The sequence below is a fragment of the Hypomesus transpacificus genome, chromosome 9 (genome assembly GCF_021917145.1).
Source record: "Hypomesus transpacificus isolate Combined female chromosome 9, fHypTra1, whole genome shotgun sequence".
Lineage (NCBI taxonomy): Eukaryota > Metazoa > Chordata > Actinopteri > Osmeriformes > Osmeridae > Hypomesus > Hypomesus transpacificus.
In genome coordinates this window covers 9137877-9161054 of record NC_061068.1, presented here as the reverse complement: position 1 = coordinate 9161054, position 23178 = coordinate 9137877, and the positions used below count along the sequence as shown (strand labels likewise).

Genomic DNA, 23178 nt, shown 5'->3' with positions numbered 1-23178 from the left:
CACGCGTTTCTACCCTATGACTGGCTTCATTAGTACCCATGAATCCATCTAAATGCCATGGGTATATCCATAATAGCCTGCATATGACTTAATCTCAGTGGATGTGGGAAGATCTAGAGGGTAAGATAATCACGATGATTAAATCGAAGAAAACCAATACGTCGACTCACACTTCTGCCAGGCTCCCCACGGGCTCCCTCGTTTCCCTGGAAACACAGAGGTCAAGTTGTTCAGGCATCAACAGATGTTGATAGCATGGCCAGCTTATTGAGCACAAGCTCTTCAATTAATGACACAGTTGGCCAGAGAAGTAGGAGTGTGTCACCTTCTCGCCAGAGAGTCCACTCGTGCCTGGCACACCCTGCAGAGAGAAGCCCACATGTCCTTACACGTTTGACCTAGCTTGTGACGTCTCAGAAAAAAAAAATGTTTATATTGAGTAATGCAGGTGAGGGAGGGGTTGCGGTGCAAAGACGCCAGTCATGTTCAAACTCCTCACCCTCAGCCCCGGAGCCCCTGGAGATCCTGGCTTTCCTGTCTCTCCCTGAAAGGCGTAGCGCCACATGGTGGTGAGAGCATGACATTGTATTGGGATACAGAAGCCATTTGTGCAGGGACATGGTACTACATCTAATGCTGTGACTTACCTTCTCTGCTGCTGGCCCAGCTGCACCCCTCTCCCCCTACAGACAGCACAGAACACTTACAGTAAGGTTGTTGTGTCGTCCTGCACATGAAGTGTACATTGGCAGTTCAATGCCATGGGTGTATGATTGAGGCTGTGTAGAAGTTTTGTTTTGTCAACAAGTTTACAGCACCGGACGGTGAATAAATGGTTGGCCTCCGAACCGAAAGCACCGCTGACAGTTTGGAAACATCAAATCAATCTTTTTAACAAGTGCACTGAGCGGAACCCCTGGATGTGAGGCCTCGTCTGAAGGGGTCAGACTGAAGGGGTCAGTCTGAAGGGGTCAGTCTGAAGGGGTCAGACTGAAGGGGTCAGTCTGAAGGGGTCAGACTGAAGGGGTCAGTCTGAAGGGGTCAGTCTACAGGGGTCAGTCTGAAGGGGTCAGTCTGAAGGGGTCAGTCTGAAGGGGTCAGACTGAAGGGGTCAGTCTGAAGGGGTCAGACTGAAGGGGTCAGTCTGAAGGGGTCAGTCTACAGGGGTCAGTCTGAAGGGGTCAGTCTGAAGGGGTCAGTCTGAAGGGGTCAGACTGAAGGGGTCAGTCTGAAGGGGTCAGTCTACAGGGGTCAGTCTGAAGGGGTCAGTCTACAGGGATCAGTCTGAAGGGGTCAGTCTGGGGTCAGTCTGAAGGGGTCAGTCTACAGGGGTCAGTCTGAAGGGGTCAGTCTGAAGGGGTCAGTCTACAGGGGTCAGTCTGAAGGGGTCAGTCTGGGGTCAGTCTGAAGGGGTCAGTCAGTGACTCACCCTGTCGCCCTGTGATCCTGGCTCCCCCGGCTGCCCACGGTCCCCCTGAGGCCACACAGAAAGGACTTTGACTCACAGACACAACATACAAACAACAAACAATAAACACACACTGACACACACATCAAACAAAACAACTACAAACCAAGGTTATCAAGATCATCTATAGCAGCCATCACAAATACCAACAGTCAAGGCATGACATTCAAGGTGCATGTCAAAACGGTATGCCAGCAACTGTACTTAAAAACAAAAAGGACACTGCACATCCACTATGTATTCATGTATTCCACGACCTACTCCTGAATTTTTACTGAATTTTCCAAGACTCCCCATTGCCACCCCATCCTTTTAAATTGAGTTATCACCGTGGAAATAAATGAGCTTTTGCTCGGTTGGTTCAGATTTTGGGGTATCTATAAACCTGACGAGTAGGGAGGGAATCCACTGAAGTGGATGAGACGTGTCCATGCGGCTCGTGTCTGCCTTCTCAGTCAGCCTAGTCACGCTCAGGTGGTACAAGTCAGTCAGCTGCTCCCCCAGGATCTACTCACAGCTCTTCACTCTCGACACACTCTCTTCAACACCTAATACACCCTGCCAATAACAATCATGTGGTGCTGATATGAAGCTCGTCTTTGCCTTACCTTGCTGCCAATTTCCCCTGGAGGCCCGCGAGGACCCTGAATGGCACAACACAGATCAACAACACAACACCAACGACTTAGCAAAGGGAAACTGTCACAGATGAGTATTGGCATTTGAACTCCTTCTTGTGTAAGTGAGCGAGTGAGTGTGCGTGCGTGTGTACTGCAGGGTTGTGTGTCTGGGTGTCTGGGTGTGTGCACATGTGTCTGTGTGGCTATGGGTCCTACCCTGTCACCAGGCTCTCCTGCCCTCCCTGCAGGACCAGGCAAGCCCTCTGCACTCTCTCCCTGAAACAGACATCCCAGTGAAACCAAAAACCAAACTGAAAAATAACTCTTAAAGACACAATCCACACGTCCGACACCAACCTTGTCTCCCTTGAGTCCCGGGGATCCGGCCAGTCCTCTGGGTCCCTGGGGCCCTGGGGGTCCTGCAGGCCCCTAAGAAGAACGACACAGACACGTATATAACACACCTATCACACCTCTCACGCTTTCACACATGGATGCAGACATACACACACATCCACACATCAATCAGAAGGACCGAGCTTACCGATGAGCCTTTGTCGCCTTTCACAGCCAGCCCACTGCCTACACCCGAGGGGCCCTGTCAGAGAGACCGCAGATCCAGACATACAGACAGAGACACATGGACAGAGACAGAGATAAGAGGCCAGTATCATTCTACTCTCCTGCTGGTCTATAGGACAGATCTGCCAGGTGAGAACAAGCTGCAGACAGAATGACTCACCCTCTCTCCTGTGCTGCCCTTGTCTCCCTGTGGATATACATGTTAAAGAGAGCGAGAGACGGAGAGGGAGAGAGAAATAGTGAGAAGAGAAAGTGAGAGATAACACAAGTCATTGAAACAACATTAATATGCAATCCTCCAAAAAGTATTACATGAGATAAAGCTGCACTGAAAAACAAACCCCAGCACACACACACACACACACACAGCCCCGCCCCAGACACGTAAGCTGCCCCTTGCCGCACCATGTCTGAACTTCAAGGCTTTTGAACATCAAGAGATACAGTACTGGTTGTCTAGGAAATGGAGTGAAGGGCAGGAGTGGGTAGAAAATGAAAGGATGAAGAGGAGGACTGAAGTTTGCACAATAACGCTAGACATTTGGAGGTTGAAGAAAGATACAGGGAGAGGGTGTTGTGGTTCAGATCTTCGTGTTCAAATCTTTCATGATTGAAATGACAGAAGTTGAAAGTGACATGAAAGAGATTGGTGCTTGGGTGTGCTCTCACCCCCAGACAGTTGACTTCACAACCTGGGATACATTTTGAATAAACAACTCAGAGGTGCATTAGAAGTTTCCAACTTGTCCCTTCAACTCATCCTACAGTACACAGAGTAGATTTCCACCTGTCCATAATCAGCAGGTAAGGTTTTCACCCCCCCCCCCCCTCCCCCATAGCAACTAGGTCTTAACAACGGCTCCAGCCCAAAATGTGTGTCTGTTAATGTGATGGAGGAACTGACCTTGATGGACTGGCCAGGGGTGCCTGGTATCCCAGGGATACCATCCTTTGCTGCAATTCCTGGTGGGCCGAGGGAACCCTTGGCCCCGTCGTTGCCTGGGCGTCCTGGTGTACCCTGGGAGTTTGAGTTTAGGATTTGTCCTTAGTTTCAGTATGACACACGTTTGAGCATGTGTGTGTTTGTGTGTGTGTGTGTGTGTGTGCTAGCAGAGGTGAGGGGACGTCTCTCACCGGTATTCCTGGGATTCCAGGCTCTCCTTTCCTGCCAGGGAGACCACCTCCTGACACAGCTGAGCCTGGCTCACCCTGAAACAGCACCAACCAGCATGATGACACACACAAACACACACATATACAGTCTACACACACACACTCATCAGGGTGCATTGAACTCACCCGTTCTCCTCGTTCACCCTTTGTCCCTAACAGGCCAGTCGGACCTGGGTCTCCCTGAAACAGACACGTTCATATTAACACACACACATTTGAAATGCCAGCCGTCATCCTGCCAAGCTGCCTGTGGAAGGCCAAACTGAGCAGCTTCCTGCCACCTGTCTAGATCTTCTCTTGGGCATGCCTGAAATCTGCAGACCACTCACTGCCTGCTTCTGTCCACAGTCCACACACTGCCAGATATCAGCCCCTGTACCCACGTTACTGAGCGTGTACAGCTAACTGCTGGTACCCCAGCAGTGTTCAGTCAACATGTGTTCAAATACAGAACAAAACATGTCCATAGCATTTCAAAGTGGGTATAACAAAGCCCAGTGCACAGTAATCACACCATCCACGCTGCTAGCAGACACTTACACGCTCTCCTCTGATACCAGGAACCCCCTGTGTGCCCTGGAGAACAGAGCAGAAAACACTGGCATGAATAGTGTCATTGACTTGGACTCACATGGTGGTCCCTCTATGGCCCCTCTTCACTCACCGCCACTCCTCCTGGTCCAGGAAGTCCTGGTCGGCCTGGCAACCCTGGACCTCCATCTAGCCCAGGGAAACCCTAAAGAGTGAAGACTCACATCACGTAAACAAACCATGAGCTTGTAGCCATCACTGGAGCGATTTGTGGTGTGGCAACGGCATGCTGTCATGGTACTCTGCTCTGACACATTAGACTGAGAGGATGGTAGTAGTGTGTGCTCTCTGTAAGTACTGTACTGTGTAGTGTGCTCTCTGTATGTACTGTACTGTGTAGTGTGTGTTCTCTGTATGTACTGTACTGTAGTGTGCTCTCTCTATGTACTGTACTGTGTAGTGTGCTCTCTGTATGTACTGTGTAGTGTGCTCTCTGTATGTACTGTACTGTGGTGTGCTCTCTGTATGTACTGTACTGTAGTGTGCTCTCTGTATGTACTGTACTGTGTAGTGTGCTCTCTGTGTGTACTGTACTGTGTAGTGTGTGCTCTCTGTATGTACTGTACTGTAGTGTGCTCTCTCTATGTACTGTACTGTGTAGTGTGCTCTCTGTATGTACTGTGTAGTGTGCTCTCTGTATGTACTGTACTGTGGTGTGCTCTCTGTATGTACTGTACTGTAGTGTGCTCTCTGTATGTACTGTACTGTGTAGTGTGCTCTCTGTGTGTACTGTACTGTAGTGTGAGCTCTCTGTATGTACTGTAGTGTGTAGTGTGCTCTCTGTATGTACTGTAGTGTAGTGTGCTCTCTCTATGTACTGTACTGTGGTGTTCTCTCTGTATGTACTGTACTGTAGTGTGCTCTGTGTATGTACTGTACTGTAGTGTGCTCTGTATGTACTGTACTGTGTAGTGTGCTCTCTGTATGTACTGTACTGTAGTGTGCTCTCTGTATGTACTGTACTGTAGTGTGCTCTCTGTATGTACTGTACTGTAGTGTGTGTATGGAACTGTGTGTGAGCAGAAAGCATGGTGTGAGCACCAGGTACAGTGCACTCACCCTCTCCCCCTTCTCCCCTCTCACTCCCACCAGAGGGCCCTCAGTGCGGCCTGGCTGACCTGGGGCCCCTTCTGGCCCTCGAGGGCCTTCCCTACCGGGCAAACCATCACGGCCCTGAAACACGCACACACGCACAGACCAACACAATAAACACACCCATTTTCTCCTTTTATAGTGAATCTTCTGTTGAATGATTATCAGTGAGTCAGTAGTGAGAGACTAACAGGATCTCCTTTGCGTCCGTCAGTCCCGTCTCTGCCTCTCAGTCCCTGTGGGAGGGGACCAATCACTGATCAGAGCAACTCAAACCAACCAATGAGCACAGAAAAAAATACCATCAAAACATCCAGTGCAGCAGTGTGCTGTGGTGGTGACGTACCCTTTCTCCTTGCTCGCCCTTCTCCCCCTGAACAGAGGACATGAGGATCACTGTTAGTCCAACACATCACATCTGCGTCGAGCTAACAGTACTGTGTGTCCATACAGTGAGCCAAAGGCCCACCCTCCGAGAGAGCGGTAATGGTCTGATAAGCTAGAACCTTTGAGGCTGCCTGACCTGCCTTGGCCAGTTAGTATGGAGAAATCAGCAACTTACCCGAGGGCACTGCACAGTACACTGCTCTGTTCCTGTTCGCTACGGCACGAGAACAGAAGCAGATTGAGAAATCAAACACAGCCAAACAAAACATGAACCCTTATAACATGCCCCCCCCCCAAACCTCTCACACACACTCACACACACATACACACACACACACCTCTGGTATTCTGGCGATGCCACACAGCAGGTCTGCCAGATCAGCGTGGCGCGTGAGCAGCTGTGCTGCATCCCGGTCGTACAGCATGTTCTGGGGGCTTCCATCTGTCACCACCTGCCGCAGCTCCTCAGTGTCTGCCCCCCCCGTGCCCACCGCCAACACCGTCACACCTGACAGAGACATGGCACACATGTCAACACTCAGCCCACCTCGAAGCAGACAGCTTTTCCTGTCTCACGGCACATGCCAAAAAGAGGTGTGCTCAATTGAGAATATGGAAAACAAAGGATAAAAGAGCAGAATTGTAGAGCATTTCTAGTCATCATTTTGGTCGAAATACACACCTGCAATCAGACCAAAAACGAAAGATCAAATAGAATCCCAATAGAGCGACGACGAGTCTGAGGTTTAAGTGTTTGTCTGGAGGTTTGGAGAACAGTGTGTGTGTTGAACCCACCGGTGGATCTGATCTCTGAGGCACCCAGTGTGATGTTGTCTGATGACCTGCCGTCAGCGATGATGACCACGGCTCCAGGGACTCGGGGCCGCCGGCCGGCCGAGGAGGAGAGGAGGAACTGTCTGGTGAAGGACAAGGCTTCCCCTGGAGGCCAGGACGGACTCAGTTACAGCAGAACATGGGACAACCCTTTCACTGTGTATTGACAAGTCTTCAAGTCTTTTATTTGTCAGGTACACAGAACAACACATGGTCAGACTGGGCACTGACATTCTTAAGACAAGACAACACAAGCACCTGGCATAACATAACATATAAGTACACAGAACATAATTTAAATCTATGCTGAGCTTAAATAAGTGAAACTTCCTAAATATACAGATAGCAATAAATAATCGACTATACTAACCCTAATACTAAAACTCCTAAATATACAGATAACAATAAAAAATACACTATACTAACCCTAAATGCACATAACACCTATAACAACCCTATAATCTATTCTTACCTAGGTGCATTGTACTGTATATTTAGAAGACATCTGAGAAAGAAACATCTTGGATAATAATGTTCAGATACACCACACATACAAACACACACCTATTTTGTTGCCTGGTATGTCATCAAATGGGGTGGACAGGATCTCCTGTAGTAGAGTCCTACTGTTGCTATGACGATTGAGCAGAAACCAGACTTTGGGTCGGGCACTGTAAACCACAATCCCCATCTGGACAAAGCAGAGGTCCCATTATGGGATGGCATATACTACGATGTGGCCAATAAGACAGAATCAATACAAAAGAAAAATATGTACTTAAAAAATATTTTGCAGTGTAGAAAATACATTTCATGAAGACTAAACCATATCATATCACACCATATCTCGCAGTGTGATGTCAGTGTGTGTTATGTGTGTGTGTGTGTGTTCCCTGCCTGTGTACAGTACCTGGGAGTCTTGGGCTCCAATGGCGGTGAGGGAGCCTGCAGCGCTGGTCAGGAGGGACCGCAGGGGCTCAGCAAGGCTGGCCCGGTCTCTGGAGGCTGGAACCACAAACACCAAGTCCAGACGCCCACCCACACACACTACAGACAGAGAGAGAGAGAGACAGAGAGACAGACAGAGAGAGAGAGATCATGAAGTCATGCTTTAGTCTGTTCTGTATGTACACTACTGTATATGTGTATGATCGGGCCAGAAAGCATGGAGAAGCGAGGACCATTATGCGAGCAGAAGACAGTGAGGAGGATGGAGAGGGAGAGGTGTGTACCAGTTCGCTCCTCCACGTAGACCTCTGGTCCCAGCTCCCTGTCAAAGCTGGGCTTCAGGGTGAGGCGGTACCGCAGGCCCAGACGCAACCCTGTGACCCGGTACGAGCTGGACGAACTGGGGAGGGTGATGGACTGACCCGGCCCAGAGTCTACGCCACACACACAGGAACGCAAACATTTACAACACGTTTAAAATGGCAAATAGACATATACGGATCCACATAACGAAGGCTTCAATGACCTCTCTCCTCCCTCCACTGCAGGACATATCCTGTAGCTCCAGCCACAGGAATCCAGCCCAGCAGCATGGATGTCTGGGTGATCTCTGCCACCTGGAAGCCTGTGACAGACGCCAGGACTGGAGTCCCTGCTGCACAAGACAACACAACGCACTCAGACAACCCACACTGGACAGACAGTAGGAGGAAGCAGATCACATCTGTTCTTGTGTGTGGTCAGTGTGTGCGTGTGGTCAGTGTGTGTGTGTGTGTGTGTGTGTGTGTTCAGTGTGTGTGTGTCCGTACGCGTGGTGATCCTGACGGAGACCGGGGAGCTCTCCCTGTTCTGGACCAGGGCCTTGACCATGACCTCGTACTGAGCGCCGCGGTCCAGCTGCTGCAGGTCCACAGACGTCACATTGCCCCCCACCTCCTGGCTCCTCTCCTCCCCCCCTAAAGGACCATGGGGGTTTACAGTGGGTTGTCAAAAGGCTCACCACATAACACTGCCAGAATTGGAACTATCAAAACACAGATCATCATGATTATATCGTCCACGGGCAAAACATTGAATGTTTATTTGCTTTTTTTCCACCAGTTTATTGTACATTATGTCTGTGCTAGTCAAGTTAAGCACTGAAGAAGGTGTTATAGTGGTTATAGAAAGATCAAAGATTATTTGCCAATATTATGATGTCAATATGACAATAAGTAGAATATATAAGTAGAATATTACCATTTATTATTCCTTTTTTAAATTCATTAATTTCTTATTCAAACCCTCACCATCTGTTCGTTTCCATGCAACACGATAGGCTGTTGCTCCTTGCACGCCAACCCACGTGACCCTGATGACCTCACTTCCAAAGTCCTGGACTCGGAGTGACGTCACGGTGCTCACGACAAGCTGATCGGACTCTACAGAGAGCAGCAGAGGTCAGTAACTGGGTTTCATCAGTGAGTAGTATCTCTTCTTTTAATCAAGGTGAACTACCTGTTCTAAATCTGTGAGAGGTGGGGGTTCCTTCCCGAGAACCAAACAGTGGAGAGATAAACACTTGATAAGGGGAGTCTGCCTGGAGCCCATCCAGAGAGAAGGAAGTGACATCAGCTGGAACACTGCGGGATGACTCTAGGCCTGGAGACAGAATGAAGACAGCTACTATGACAACCACTACTACTACGAAAAGGTCAAGTTGAATTGAGAAAAGCGAAAACCACACCCACCATCTTCACGGCGCCAAGTAATCTTGTAGCCTGTCGCCCTGGAGACTGGTAACCAGGTGACACGTACGGTCCGAGAGTTGACATTGAAGACCTCAACTCGACTGATGACGCCTGATCCAGAGACTGGATTGGTCCTTGCAGTGAGGGTGACCGCCTCCCCCACCCGACTGCCAATCACAGCGGCCACACCGAGGGCCAGTGCTTCGTCTGGCTGCAGGCCCTCGATGGTGTAGGAGGTCGTGTCTGCTGACAGGACGCGGGACTGCTCCGCACCTAAGGAGGAGGAGAGGCACGATTCTAATTCATGCTGTACACACTTTGACAACATATATAACTGCTCCATACTTATAGTACAAGACCGATTGTCTGAAAGAAACATTTGAATGTGAATAAACAGGATAAAAGGGAGATACTGTACATTTGACAAACTTTATACAGGGAACACTTACTACTGCCTTGTCTCCAAGTGACCCTGTAGCCTGATGACCCAGATACACCTGCCCAGGAAATTCTCAGTCTCCGACTGTTGGCATTGGTCACTCGCAAGTTGGTCACTTTGGCCAAAGCTTGGACTGAAATCAATTCATCAATCAGTCAGAAGAAGAATTGACTCATGTCAAGACCTCATTGATCAGTCGTTCATAGATTCATAGATTCATAGAGGCTCGTGGCAAGAATATGTCTGATGGTGGTATGGCTATAGTAGCGTCCCTGTAGCTGTTCAGTACAGCAGCTGCTCCTTCTCTTCTGGAAGTCCAGGTCAGTCTCTCCTCTACCCTAGATCCAGTATCCCTCCCTACTACTCCTACTGGATGTGTCTGAAGCTGTCAGGACATCAACACTGGGCTGATAAGTCAGCTTGCTCACGCACACCGCCTCCACACAAACCACGTCTATTGAAGCTGTCCTTTTCCACTAATGTACGGGGTGAGGAATAAAGCCACACTGTGCACACAGTGATCTGACCTGCTTGGTTAATGGAGAGCTGGCAGTACAGCAACCAGCTGTATTATATTGGAGGAATGTTGAAAGGTAAGATATGCTGCATAAGATTTGATCCTGGTTGCCCCAGTAATACACAGCCCATAATACAGCCCTCCTCACCTCCTTGGATGGAGATGGTGACGGCCTCTCCCTCTCTGTCCCCCACCACTGCCGTCATGGTGACACCATAGGACACGCCCTCTGCTAGGTCTCGCAGGTCAAGGGTCGTCTGGTTGCCAGGGATGCTCCGAGTCTCTTCAGTCCCTGCTGTAAAGAGAGGGGGAAACCGGCCACCTCAGCACCAGCCACCTGCAACTGTCACCGAACTCTGGCATGTTCAGATGGTCCGACCTGATTGGTGGGCCTTGCTGTACCTTCAGGGTTGATGATGAGGATCCGGTACTGTGTGGCTCCTGTCACTCCCGTCCAGCCCAGTCTGACGGTGCTGCCCAGAGTCTCCAGCACCCTCAGCTCAGACACCTTCCCCACAGTCTGCTCTACTGAGGGCAGTCCACCACAAACACGACACAGTCCACAGCAGAACAAAGCAAACACATATATGGGCCCATGTAAACATGTTGAAATGGGCATCTTTTCAGACCGCAGCTTTATTCCGGCGTGTAAAGCTGACCTTTGTTGTTAAAAACGGGCGTGGCCTCCTCGCGGCCCTCGTACTGGGTGAAGAGGGTGATGGTGTACTCGGTGCTGGGCTGCAGCTGGGTCAGCTCATAGCTGGTGGTGCTCCTGGAGAAGGAGCGGCTTTGGACACGGCCCTCTACGACACACGTGAACCTCCATCACACATCATCATCACACACGTGAAGCTCCGTCACACATCCTCACACACGTGAAGCTCTGTCACACATTATCACACACGTGAAGCTCTGTCACACATCATCATCACACACGTGAAGCTCTGTCACACATCATCACACACGTGAAGCTCTGTCACACATCATCATCACACACATGAAGCTCTGTCACACATCATCACACACGTGAAGCTCCATCACACGTCATCATCACACACGTGAAGCTCTGTCACACGTCATCACACACGTGAAGCTCTGTCACACATCATCACACACGTGAAGCTCCCAAGAGAATTACAGGCATGTTTCTCTTGTGGTAGGAGTAAGTGAACCATCTGGACATCTCTGTCATCATCATAGAGCCTTCTAATGACGTGGAATCAGCAGGCACAGTGCCAGATTAGACACATACTGTCCAACACTTTGTTTACGACTCTGTGTGTGTGTGTGTCTGACCTCTGGCATCCCTCCACTCCAGGCGGTACCCCCTGGCAGAGGGGATGAGGTTCCAGGTGAGGCGGATGGTGGAGGGGCCAGTGGGGGCTGCTCTTAACACCTGTTGCTCCTGACGTTCTGAGACACACAACAAACAGTCCTGTCCACTCAGAATGCTTAACATCAAATCATATGATCAACTATGTCACCTGACACTCAGGTTTTTGCTGTACAGACTGCTGCACAGACAGGGGTATCTAATTACTCTAAATGATCAACCTCTGTTCTTTCATGTCCATCTTTTCCTACAAGCGTAGACAAGGCCTCTGGGAACTAATCAGTCCAAACATAAACCAAAGGTTTCATTGAACTCAAGACATCCTAACTGAATTAGTCATCAAACGTGTGTATACTTGTGCATTTGTTTGGAGAGCAAAGAGTGCCAACGATAACCCTCTCCCTGTCTCCATCTCAACACCAGCTGTTTGGACACAGCAATAAGAAGGAAACTTCCTTAAAGGCAGTTTTAACAGACTTTATTCATCCTCAAAAGGAAGGAACTACAAAAGACAGAACACAATCAGAGACTGGATGACTGTTTCTGCAGTCTTTTTAAAGTGGTTCAATTTTCTAAAGTGCATTTGATATTTCAGAAAGATGTCTGGTCAAGATTGTTATGATGGGCCACAGTGACTAAGAATGTGTCAGTGTGTGTGCGTCTGAGCGTGTGCATCTGTGTGTGTGAGTGTGTGTGTGTGTGTGTCTGTGTGTGAGTGACACTGTTGAAGTGAGAATCTTGACCCACACCTATCTTGAAGCGGGCGGTGGCCGCGTCGCCCTCTGTGTCTGAGTCATACAGAGCGATGACGGTGACGATATACTCAGTGTCTGCCTGCAGGCGGAGAAGCGTGTGAGCCTCCCTGTCGCCAGGAAGCTCCACAGACTGCACATCACGACCTGGGACACACGCAGAGAAGACACCACAAGACAGGAGGAGGGGAGGGGGGAAAAGAGAGTGGAGAGAGAGAGGAACAAGGATAGAAAACGGGGCGACGTCAAACTGGAAGTTAAACAGAAGAAGGTGTCTAATCATTGGATGTGACGTGTCTCTTCAGAGAACACGTTGGAACAGGAGTGAGTCAGCGTGTTAGTCCTCACCAGTTAATGGTCCCCAGACCAGGCGATAGGCCCTGACTCCTCGGACTCCTTGCCACTTCACACGGACACTCTGCTGTGACACTGTCTCTACTGACAATTGCTGAACCGCCTCAAGACGCACTGCACAAGCAACACACACACAAAATATCGGGCCATTGTAAAATGACAGAACCTACAACCCATGACAGGAGTCAGACCACAGCCCTCCCCTCAGTCACTGCAGTTGGGATCACCACCAGCAGGCGGCAGTCTTGCAGTGTCATCGTTTGGTGCAGGGCTGGTCGAGGGTCAGGTGCTGCAGTAGGGGAGCAGGAGGGGCAGTACTCACATGTGCGTGCGGTGAGGGTGGCCGGGGAGGCAGAGTTCCGAGGGAAGAGCGGGTGTAGGGTGAGGACGTATTCCGTGTTGGGTAGGAGCCTCTCCAGGGTGACAGAGGTGGAGTCAGCTGACAGACTCTGCTCCAATAGCTGAGCTGCTGGCTGACCTGCAGTCCCAAACCAGCCAATCACAGTCGTCAGTCATGGTGACTCACGACTGACCTGAGAAAAACTCAGCAATGCCAGACGTTTCTCTGTTTATGTTTTGACTAAAAAACATCTGTGATGTGTTTGTGGTACACGGGTTCAATGTTCTGTTTTCTGTGCGTGTGTTCCTAAGTGTCCTCAATCCCTGTCCTGTGCCAAGCCATCCTTCAGCATAACAGGAATGTGTGGCCTGAAGTAATGGGCATCAGGCTCACTGTGTGTCTGCCTCTCTGTCTCTACGTGATAGGCATGCAGCTGCTGAAAAGGGCAGGCAGAGAAACAGGTACAAACATCTCCCTAGACTTGACAAAATACACACACAACCCATTTTAAAGAAACACACACTTCTGAAAGAATCCCTGTGTGTGTGTGCTCCGTGTTGGGCCAACCCTGAGAGGAGAGATGCCACACTGCCACATCAGCTCTGTCAAACCAGGTGGGGCTCATACCAATCCCCGGGGTGTGTTTTTCCTTACAGAAATCCACACACACACACACACGTATCCTTCATCTTTTATCACGTAAAGTCCCAGTGTTTAGAGCAGCGTTCCATTATCAGACACACCCTGTCTGTGATCATGCATCTCGAGCTGCAGCCAAATACCATTAAAGAAGACTTTTTGTCGTCTACAGAGATGTATATTGCTGCTGGAGGTAATGACTGGGTAATAAACTCATCTCTGACAATCAACGCCTGGAGGGCTGCAGAAGCCTCTTCTTCACCATGAATATAAAGTATTAAACTTGCCACCAGAGGGTGAACTATATTTCCTTTTCTGTTGTCCTATCAGACAAAAGGACTTGTGATTGTTCATTGGACGACAGGAAATCTGTTATCATTGATTTTAGAGACAATGTGACTGACTGTGAATAATCTCTGATGTAGTGGTTGTGTGTGTTTGTGTGCGTGTGTGTGTCTGACCTCGTGGTCCGTAGGTGAGCCTGTATCCCTGTATGGAAGAGGAGGGGGCATCCCAGGCCAGAGACAGAGAGAGGAAGCCTGCCCGGAGGAGACGGAAGTTGGACACCCCTGGTAGGGACCCTGAGAGAGAAGGATGAAAGGGAGGAGAGAGGGAGGAGGGGAGAGGAGGGGAGAGGGAGGAGGAGAGAGGAGGAGGGGAGAGGAGGAGGGGACAGGAGGAGGGGAGAGGAGGAGGGGAGAGGAGGAGGGGAGAGGAGGAGGGGAGAGGAGGGGAGAGGAGGAGGGGAGAGGAGGAGGGGAGAGGAGGGGGAGAGAGGGAGGAGGAGGGGACAGGAGGAGGGGAGAGGAGGAGGGTAAAGGAGGGGGGGAGAGGGAGGAGGGGAGAGGAGGAGGGGAGAGGAGGAGGGGAGAGGGAGGAGGGGAGAGGAGGAGGGGACAGGAGGAGGGGAGAGGAGGAGGGTCAGAGAAGCAATGATGAGGAAGGCGGTTGTCTGTAATGATGGTTATTACGGGTCTCTTTCCTGGTATCCCCTCCCACCCACCTTCCCACAAGTCTTTTAGCCTGTTCTATCTTCTGTGGTGTGTGCAGAATCTGTGTGAGTGTTTACGTGTGTGTGTGACTCACTGGTGCGCTGCTTAGCAGACACAGGCTCGCCCACACTGTTGGGGTACTGGGCGATGATGGTCACCAGGTAGTCTGTTCCAGACTTCAGTTCTCGTGCCACAAAGCTCCTCTGGCCTGCAGACACAGTCTCCTGAACAGCCACACAAAAACATCATCCATTCAATACCTTTTAAACACAAATGAATGCAGATTTGTGGTGCCATACTGTAAGTTCTAAATAATTCAGGGGGACCCATGCTGAGAATCACAGGTCTAGTTCTAGTTCAGGTCTAGTTGTAGACATGACTCAGACTTCCATCATCAAGCAGAAATCAAGAGCGGCTGGTGTAAAACAAGGTTTATAAACGACAACAATCTTTTGGCATGGCCTTCCATTGGGATTGGTGACTGATCTGTCGGCACAATTCTCTTTGTATCAAGACTCCTAGTACTCAGAGGGAATTTCAGTCTTGTCTGAGCCAAGGTTGAATTTGGAGGAGCAGCTAAATTATAATGAAGATCCACCCTGTAGACATGTTGGTGCAGTCCTCTGCCAACAGTATGTTGTGTCATAAATTTAAAAAAATTAAAGCCTCAATCCATCTCCCTCTCTCTTCTGTAAGTCAGATTCTCTCTATAGCTCTTATTTCCAAATTGCAAATAGCCCATCAGAATCTGGGTAGCATCAGCCAGTTGCTGGTGCCAATTCAAAAAGCAACATGGAAAAATAGCAGTGCCCCAACCTGACGGAGCTCGGCTGTGATTGGCTGACCCAGACCGGATAGAGGCGTGTACTGCACCAAGTAGCCAGTCACAGGCCCGCCTGCAGGACTCCACGTGAACCTCAGTGAATCAGTGGTCTGGCCGGAGAACTGGAGGTTGGATGGACCAGAGAAGGCCTCTGCCAAGAAAACAGATGTATCGAGACAAAGATAAAGATGGTGACAGAGAGAATGCTAGACTCGGAGACAGACAGACAGAGGAGGTCAGAGCGAGGCTGGTGACGGACATGACAGAGACAGGGGTCCTGATGTCATAAAGACGGTCACACCGTATGTTCTGTATGCTGTATGTGTTGTGAGTGGTGTGTGTGTGTGGTGTGTGTGTGTAAGGGTTACCATCACTAGCGTAGACGCCCCCTGCACTGGAACACACGCGTGGTCCCACCAATGAAAACAGAGTACTCAGGAGCCTGAACTCTCCCACGTAGAAGGTGGAGTCAGCAATTGGCGGGGAGGCGATGAGAGCCAACTCATCCTTATCTGCACTCTTTATACCTGAGAGTAAGAGATAAATACTGTACTTACACAGTACACACACAGCAACACAAACCCAGACAGAACACACAGGGTAACGCACACACGAGCGCACGCCCACACAAAGACAGACACACATACTGTAATAACATCCTCTCAAACAAACACCTACCCACTGCAATGACATCTACTCCCAGACTCCGTAGCTTCTGGGCTGGCTCTTGCACGCTGTCCTGAGACTTGCCATCTGTGATCAGTATAGTGATCTGAGGGAAAGGGATAGAGAGAGAGAGGCAGAGGCAGGAGGAGAGACAGAAGGAGAAACAGAAGGACAGACGGGGGGAGAGGCAGGGAGAGAAACATACAGAGGGAGAGACAGAGGAGGACATGGAGGGGGAAACGGAAGGAGAAACAGGGAGAGAGAAGGGGGCAAGACAGAGGGGGAGAGAGAGGATACAGACGGTAAAGACACCAAGAGAACACGTGAGCAGTGGAACCTGTCATCTTTGGAATCGGCGGAACAGCCGTGACTCTCCGTGCCCCTTGTTGACCTTCTCTCACCTTGGGAACATCCCTGATAGACGAGGGGTTGAAGAAATTGTCAGCAACAAATTTGAGTCCGGCCCCAGTGTGGGTGCTGCCTCCTTTGTAGTTGAGGTTCTCCACCGCGTTGACCAGCTCGGTGCCGTTCAGGTAGGTGGAAAAGGTAAACTCCACCCTGTCAGAGCAGACACAAACCAGCACACACAGCTTCACAACCTGAGCTTCAGCAAAACGACAGTCAGCATGATAGTGAAATGTACTACAAAATGAGTGAAAGCCCCAAAAGAAGCAGTTGAAAAAATGGTACATGCCATCTGTATTTGTGCCAGGTCAGCAGGCAGACATAGTCATTGACATTGTTCAAAACATGTTGTTAAATGTTCATCAGTGGTTCATGTTTAACAATAGTAGTGTGGAGAAGTGAGCACATCTGTGTGCTGTGTCTGACCTGGCGACATCGCTGTACTGCACTCCCCCAAAGCGGACTCCTGACTGGCTGACCAGGCTGGCGAAGGGCTTGACGATGCTGGCCATGAAGCCCCTCACCTGGACAAAGTTGCTTCGACCGATACTGGACGAACCGTCCACCAAGAACACCAGGTCTGCTGCTACCACATTATTACACCTGCCTGCTCAAACACACACACACACACATGTGCACACACATGTGCACACACACGTGCACACACACATAGAGAACACACCGAGCAGTAGAGTGAGCTGTTGAGGATTCCGAGCTGAGTATCAGCAGAGCAGGGAGCTCCTCCACGTAAAGCTACTGTCCTCATGGTTCCCTACCTTGAGTTTCAGCCTGGGGCACCATCGACAGGCCCAACACCAGGATGCAAATCCAGCTCCACATCTTCATAACCTGGTTACACACACACACTGGTCACACTTTTTACAACCAAAGTGTGTACATGGGTGTGTCTGGGAGTATGGGAAGATGTCCAGGTACAGTGGAGCTGGTCTGTCTCCTGTAGACTCACACACGTTCCATACAGCACAGACCCATGACCCGGCACACCACACTTGATCACAGCCAACACCAGCTCACAGGGCAACTGGGTGAATCAACACACAAAAACTGGTGTTCATCCGAATGGAGAACTGATCTCAAAGTTAGTTATACAACTATACAAAAACAAACAATGAATAGACGGATCCATATTACAAAGGATTCAGGACAAATGATCAAAGTGACTAGTTTATCTCATTAGGGTTCTATCAGAAGCTCATTGCTACCATGTCAACCGTGATACATATGGCAATGCCTACTGCAAACAGATACCAGATGCTAACCTGACAGGTTTACAGACCACAAAGAATGGAAACCAGGTCTGATTTAAGAGGCAGAAAAATTTTATGTCACAACAAATTATACATTTAAAAAAATGCCCATACTCTAAATGAATCAGACACTGCACGTTATTCAGATGCAGGCATAGTCTTCGACAGTGGCTCTCAGCATGTTTAGGTCTGTATTGTAAATCAACAAAGGAACCTTTCAGCCCCAGCTGTGAGTAGTTAGCATGATGTGCTGCAGAGGCCTGCTCCCAGAAGTGTCCAGCCTGTCTGACTGCTTGTGGCAGTGCACTCCTTCTCCTTCAGAAGTGTCCAGCCTGTCTGACTGCTTGTGGCAGTGCACTCCTTCTCCTTCAGAAGTGTCCAGCCTGTCTGACTGCTTGTGGCAGTGCACTCCTTCTCCTTCAGAAGTGTCCAGCCTGTCTGACTGCTTGTGGCAGTGCACTCCTTCTCCTACAGGCTAGGGTCATCCTCAACACACTTCCACAAGAAACACTCCAAAATATTGATATAGAGGAGCTGTTGGAAGTAGTCTTGCATTTGTGTGTAGCACATACTGTATACACACAATCAGTCTGCACATACAGTATGGTATCAAGACCAATGAGTGAAGATATACATTCAGACATGTATTTATTTTAAAGGGGAAGAAATGTTGCCAAATGCCTACCTATCAAAGTCATGACATTTACATTACATTACGTCATTTAGCAGATGCTCTTATCCAGAACGACTTACAGTAATACAGGGTGAGTCCCCCCGAAGTAAGTCCCGACTCCCTAACCGCTCAGCCATCTGACCCACCGCATGCAAACATACACACAAACACATACAGTCTCACTTTTTGAACCCTAGGTTGATCCTTTAATAGACTCCAGGTACAGACATCTTGCCATTATTTGTCTTGGCTTTCACCAAAACGATAGTTGTCACCACTTAATTAACCAACAGGAAATGTATGAAGAAAAAGAAGCTGAAGAATAAGCTTCAAACCATGTATGCCCTTTCTCTGCTCCTGGGTTTATATAAAGGACAGCAGGGTTGAAGTAACAACCACTTCAGAGCTGCTTTCATGACAGAAACTCATAAATGCATTTACAAAATGTTTGTTCCCATTTTATGATTCATGAACCACAGAGTGGACATTACTGAACCTTCCTCCGAAACACACAGCCTTACTCATTACAAAGACCACTAGCACTAACTCTAATGTGTACCAAATGGAAGCCCACATGGAACCCTGAGCTGCCTGAAAGTAGAAGACACTGACAGAAAATGAGCCTTAATTGCTCGATAGCAGAGAACTGAATCTCACTCTCAGTTTTCATGTTAAGTCCCTTTGTTCTGTGTACACATATTATTGTTGTCTTACTTAAATCACTAGATCCAGGCTGTGAGAATGGAGATTGACCACAGCCTGTTTAAAGGCTCTTTATGACCCGGCAGTTACCACCAAGCATTAACGACTACACACAATTTCGGGACGCACTCTAAATACTGCAACTGAGTGACTGTGTTATTAGTCTTTAATAGTAACATCTGTAGCCTAAAGTCTAACATGTAGGGGTCAAAATCACGCACAATGCATTGAGGCGGTGGATTGTCCTTACCCTTCTCTCTCTGTCTGTCACTGATTTCCTCAAAATCTTTTCTTCCATCCTCTCACATCCCCAGTACATCCATACAGTGAGGCAGTACTTGTCAGATGATAAAAACTCATGACTTTCAATCATATTAGGACAAAGCAAAAGCTTTGGAGTCCTCCAAAAGAGCGATTTCATGAGTTTTCTCTTTTTAGCACGTTATTATCTAGGGACACCAATAACAAGTCTATACTGAGTACATTCCGGGAGGGGGGGGGGGGGGGGGGGGGGGGGGGGGAGGCTTCACTCCTGAATTTTTCAAAGGGTACAATAATTGTCTTAGTGGTGGCGACACACCCACTGGGATCTAAATGGAAGTAGAACATCCAGCTTACAAGGTTGGACACAGAGACAGAAAGAGAGACAGAGAGAACAATGTGAAAAAGACAGGAAGTCAGAGAACGAGAGAAAGAGACGGAGAAAGAACCAAATAACAGAAAGAAAAGGAAGAGAGGGAGAGAGACAGAGTGGGTGAGTGTGTGTGAGAGAGAAGACAACAGGGAGCAAAATAGCGAAGTTACAGAAGTACAGTAGCACCATAATGAACGTCTTCAGTGAACGTTGAGTTCTGTCAGCACTAGGCTAGGAAAGCTGCCATTCTCCCCAGGGGTGACTGCTGCTGGTGCCCTGTGACAGAGCAGCTTTTTGTGGCTGTGGGGGGTCATTTCGATGTAGCGAACCTTACACTACCACACATGGGCAGAAAAGACGGGTTCTCTGTACGTCCGGTGTTACAGTTGAAGACAGCATTTTACCCTCTCTGGGTTGCAGAAGTAAAGAAGCAGCTCCTGTCCCTGGCTGTTCAGAGTCATTGACACTGTGACCTCCATCCCCCAGGGCCAGTGCAGCACATCTCATCCCAGTCTGAAGTGCTCTATTGCCTTGCTGGGTCATGGCCACACTCTCTCATCAGCCAAACTAAACACCAGACGGGACCCGTGTTGATTGATTGTCTGTCTGAATGTCTTTTGACCTTTTTGAGTGCAAATCAGAGCATTATGGGATGTGGAAGGAGGACAGTGACTCTACGATCTTGAAGATGAGAGGGACTGGAAGTATTTTAATTTTCAAATGCAGGATGTGCAGAATTTTCAACTATTTGGACAAAATGAGTGTTTCTCTCTAATATACAGCTTGCACAAAATAAACAAACATCATAACCCAGCTGCAGAGCATGAACCGTTTTTCACAGACACAGGTGGAAACCAACAGACCAGCAGCCAGTCTCACAACAATCAGAACTTCCACTGACCCATTGACTTCCAAATGTTCCACTAAGGTTCTCCAAAGCTTCAGTGAGAGCAGGATTAGCAGAGAAAACCCCCACATCAAACACACTGTAACCAACAGCAGCAGTCCACACATGATACATGTGGTAGCGGTCCAGACTCCATGTCAATCTAGAAACTAAAGCATCCGCCCACAGATGGAAATTACAGCCTGAAGTAGAAGTAGAACTACAAGGAAAGAGGATGAGGATGAAAAGTAGAGAGAAGGTGATGGTGAGATGTGAAGGAAATACCCTGAGATGAAGGAAATGATTAGGTGAAGATGAAGATAGCCAGACCCCTTCATTGTGGAAGGCAGGGAAGAGGGGTGCCACCACCCATATCTGATGTTAAATCTACCAGTCATCACCTAGCCTGACTTCTGCACGACCTTGATTGTCAGGCTAGTAAATCAGGCTATACGTAAACTGTTCAATTCCACTTTGGGATTGTCCTACAAGCTGAAATTGTGCTGGTGGTATATTCTGATGGGAACAACCCAGAGATCCAACTGTGGCTCACACTAATATTAGGGGGTCAGATGGCTGAGCGGTTAGGGAATCGGGCTAGTAAAGAGAAGGTTGCCGGTTCAATTCCTGGCCGTGCAAAATGACATTGTGTCCTTGGGCAAGGCACTTCACCCTACTTGCCTCTGCGGAATCCCCTGTACTTACTGTAAGTCGCTCTGGATAAGAGCGTCTGCTTAAAAACTAAATGTCAATGCAGCCTAGATCAACTGAGGTCAACTGAGGACTGAGGGCTTCCTAAATGAGTCAAAAGTGTTACACTGCATGTTAAGTTCTTCTGAGGTCACTAATGGATTAATTAATGTGCAAAAACACATTGGCAAGTCAGATCACATACTTTAAACATGTAATGCAAAAAGCTACATTATGAATAGTTATCTTTGTACCCAACAGGTGCATCTGAAACAACGTTGGTATGCTGACTGTGCCTCTTACCCTATAGATTATAAAGTCTAATTAACTAGGTGTTTTAGAATTCTGTTTATCTGCCTTTCTTACATTTCAGAAAACATTGACCTTTAATCTGGTCAAACTCACAAAGTGTTTCACTGCAAACAGTTTTTCTTAATAATTACAAAAACTAGTTACGTCCTAAAAGTCTACAGGAAAGAGTGGTACAGTCTTGCCTTCATCCATTGCTTTAGGCAGTCTCAGTAAGGTGCTAGGAATGATTGACATGAATATGGGGATGTTAGAGGTAAAGGACATCTTTCAATCCAAATGACAACACCTAACTATTTTGCTAGCTTTGTGAGCACAGGCTAATGCCCATCCACTATGGTGTGTTGACCTAGGGACTCCGAGAAGCTCGGACAGGTGGGCTCGATTTTCTTATCGTTGACCCACACAGGCGCAAGTATTCTGATTAGCATATTTATATGCCTACTTAGAAATGTCAAATGTAAATAATTGCTAATGGTCCCTATATTAAAAGTAAACTTCTAAGAGGATCGCACGAGTCCCCCTGCATGTTTTCTTAATGCACAAGCATTCCAACAATTCCTCTTCAATTAAACCAATAAATCAGTAAATCCCTCTGACTCTCATCAGTCGTGACACGGGGCGAGGCCCCCTGAAGCCGGACGCGTACCCACACCACTCACGTCCTAGTAGCCTACCTGGCTACCTGGCTACCCCTTAAACTCTCCGATGGACAGACAAGCTGCTGCCTCACTCACCTTTTCACTTGTTGCATACCGTTAATCCAACCGTCGCCCTCCGTTCAGCCTTTCCAGCAAATAAAGTGGGGTTGGCAGTAGAAGTGGGTAGCCACAATAATTATTTCCTCTTTCCCACCGCTCTTTAAGCCAGTTTCCTCTGTACTGAACCCGACACACTACGTATTGTATTAGGCTAGCCTTTTAGCGAAGCATGTTGAAGGATCCTGGCCCATGATAAAGTAGGGTATTTGTCTTTCAGTCATGCAATCTCACTGGTTTACTGGGCTGAGTCAAAGCAGCAACAGCAAAATAGTTCAGACTTGTTCACAGATGCCTGAAGGGGAGTCTTTAGTTTTACCCTCTTCTTTTTTTCACTCTCACTTTTCTGTCTCTCCCTCCCAGTTCCTGCCAGCACACACGAGCAAGGTTCGCACGACCTACCCACCCTCATCAACCAATTACAGTATGTGGCGGGCGACTGTGCGTTCATGAACTGACAGTACCTCCTTAGCTTGTCATGTCGTTTAGCCTTCTCACTATGAATGTTATTACTTTTAAGTAATTAGTTCAGGCTAGTGCTCTTAGAAGGTTGGACAATAATCTGTCCTCATC

The 23178-nt window shown here is 48.5% G+C and overlaps 1 protein-coding gene across 1 annotated transcript in view; it reads right to left on the bottom strand.

Annotated features, from left to right (window-relative positions):
- The window catches only part of col7a1 (collagen, type VII, alpha 1), a 47696-nt gene extending 24743 nt beyond the window's left edge, over window positions 1-22953 (bottom strand). Inside the window, exons 1-46 of the mRNA XM_047026642.1 lie at window positions 22585-22953; window positions 17462-17534; window positions 17112-17292; window positions 16682-16838; window positions 16293-16386; window positions 15983-16141; window positions 15608-15765; window positions 14886-15015; window positions 14261-14380; window positions 13143-13298; window positions 12815-12934; window positions 12464-12613; window positions 11678-11794; window positions 11041-11184; window positions 10784-10909; window positions 10530-10676; window positions 9875-9997; window positions 9426-9698; window positions 9193-9336; window positions 8985-9116; window positions 8505-8651; window positions 8222-8350; window positions 7980-8129; window positions 7658-7794; window positions 7312-7438; window positions 6709-6852; window positions 6252-6421; window positions 6089-6127; window positions 5873-5899; window positions 5718-5762; window positions 5494-5607; window positions 4508-4579; window positions 4384-4419; window positions 3970-4023; window positions 3805-3879; window positions 3575-3688; window positions 2831-2857; window positions 2633-2686; window positions 2446-2517; window positions 2305-2364; window positions 2077-2112; window positions 1430-1474; window positions 648-683; window positions 500-544; window positions 326-361; window positions 171-206 (exon numbers count right to left, since the gene is read on the bottom strand). Coding sequence (XP_046882598.1) covers window positions 171-206; window positions 326-361; window positions 500-544; window positions 648-683; window positions 1430-1474; window positions 2077-2112; window positions 2305-2364; window positions 2446-2517; window positions 2633-2686; window positions 2831-2857; window positions 3575-3688; window positions 3805-3879; window positions 3970-4023; window positions 4384-4419; window positions 4508-4579; window positions 5494-5607; window positions 5718-5762; window positions 5873-5899; window positions 6089-6127; window positions 6252-6421; window positions 6709-6852; window positions 7312-7438; window positions 7658-7794; window positions 7980-8129; window positions 8222-8350; window positions 8505-8651; window positions 8985-9116; window positions 9193-9336; window positions 9426-9698; window positions 9875-9997; window positions 10530-10676; window positions 10784-10909; window positions 11041-11184; window positions 11678-11794; window positions 12464-12613; window positions 12815-12934; window positions 13143-13298; window positions 14261-14380; window positions 14886-15015; window positions 15608-15765; window positions 15983-16141; window positions 16293-16386; window positions 16682-16838; window positions 17112-17292; window positions 17462-17531 — 4728 coding nt within the window. The 5' untranslated portion in view covers window positions 17532-17534; window positions 22585-22953. The remainder of the gene's footprint in view (window positions 1-170; window positions 207-325; window positions 362-499; window positions 545-647; window positions 684-1429; window positions 1475-2076; window positions 2113-2304; window positions 2365-2445; window positions 2518-2632; window positions 2687-2830; window positions 2858-3574; window positions 3689-3804; window positions 3880-3969; window positions 4024-4383; window positions 4420-4507; window positions 4580-5493; window positions 5608-5717; window positions 5763-5872; window positions 5900-6088; window positions 6128-6251; window positions 6422-6708; window positions 6853-7311; window positions 7439-7657; window positions 7795-7979; window positions 8130-8221; window positions 8351-8504; window positions 8652-8984; window positions 9117-9192; window positions 9337-9425; window positions 9699-9874; window positions 9998-10529; window positions 10677-10783; window positions 10910-11040; window positions 11185-11677; window positions 11795-12463; window positions 12614-12814; window positions 12935-13142; window positions 13299-14260; window positions 14381-14885; window positions 15016-15607; window positions 15766-15982; window positions 16142-16292; window positions 16387-16681; window positions 16839-17111; window positions 17293-17461; window positions 17535-22584) is intronic.
- Window positions 22954-23178: the final 225 nt, after the last annotated feature.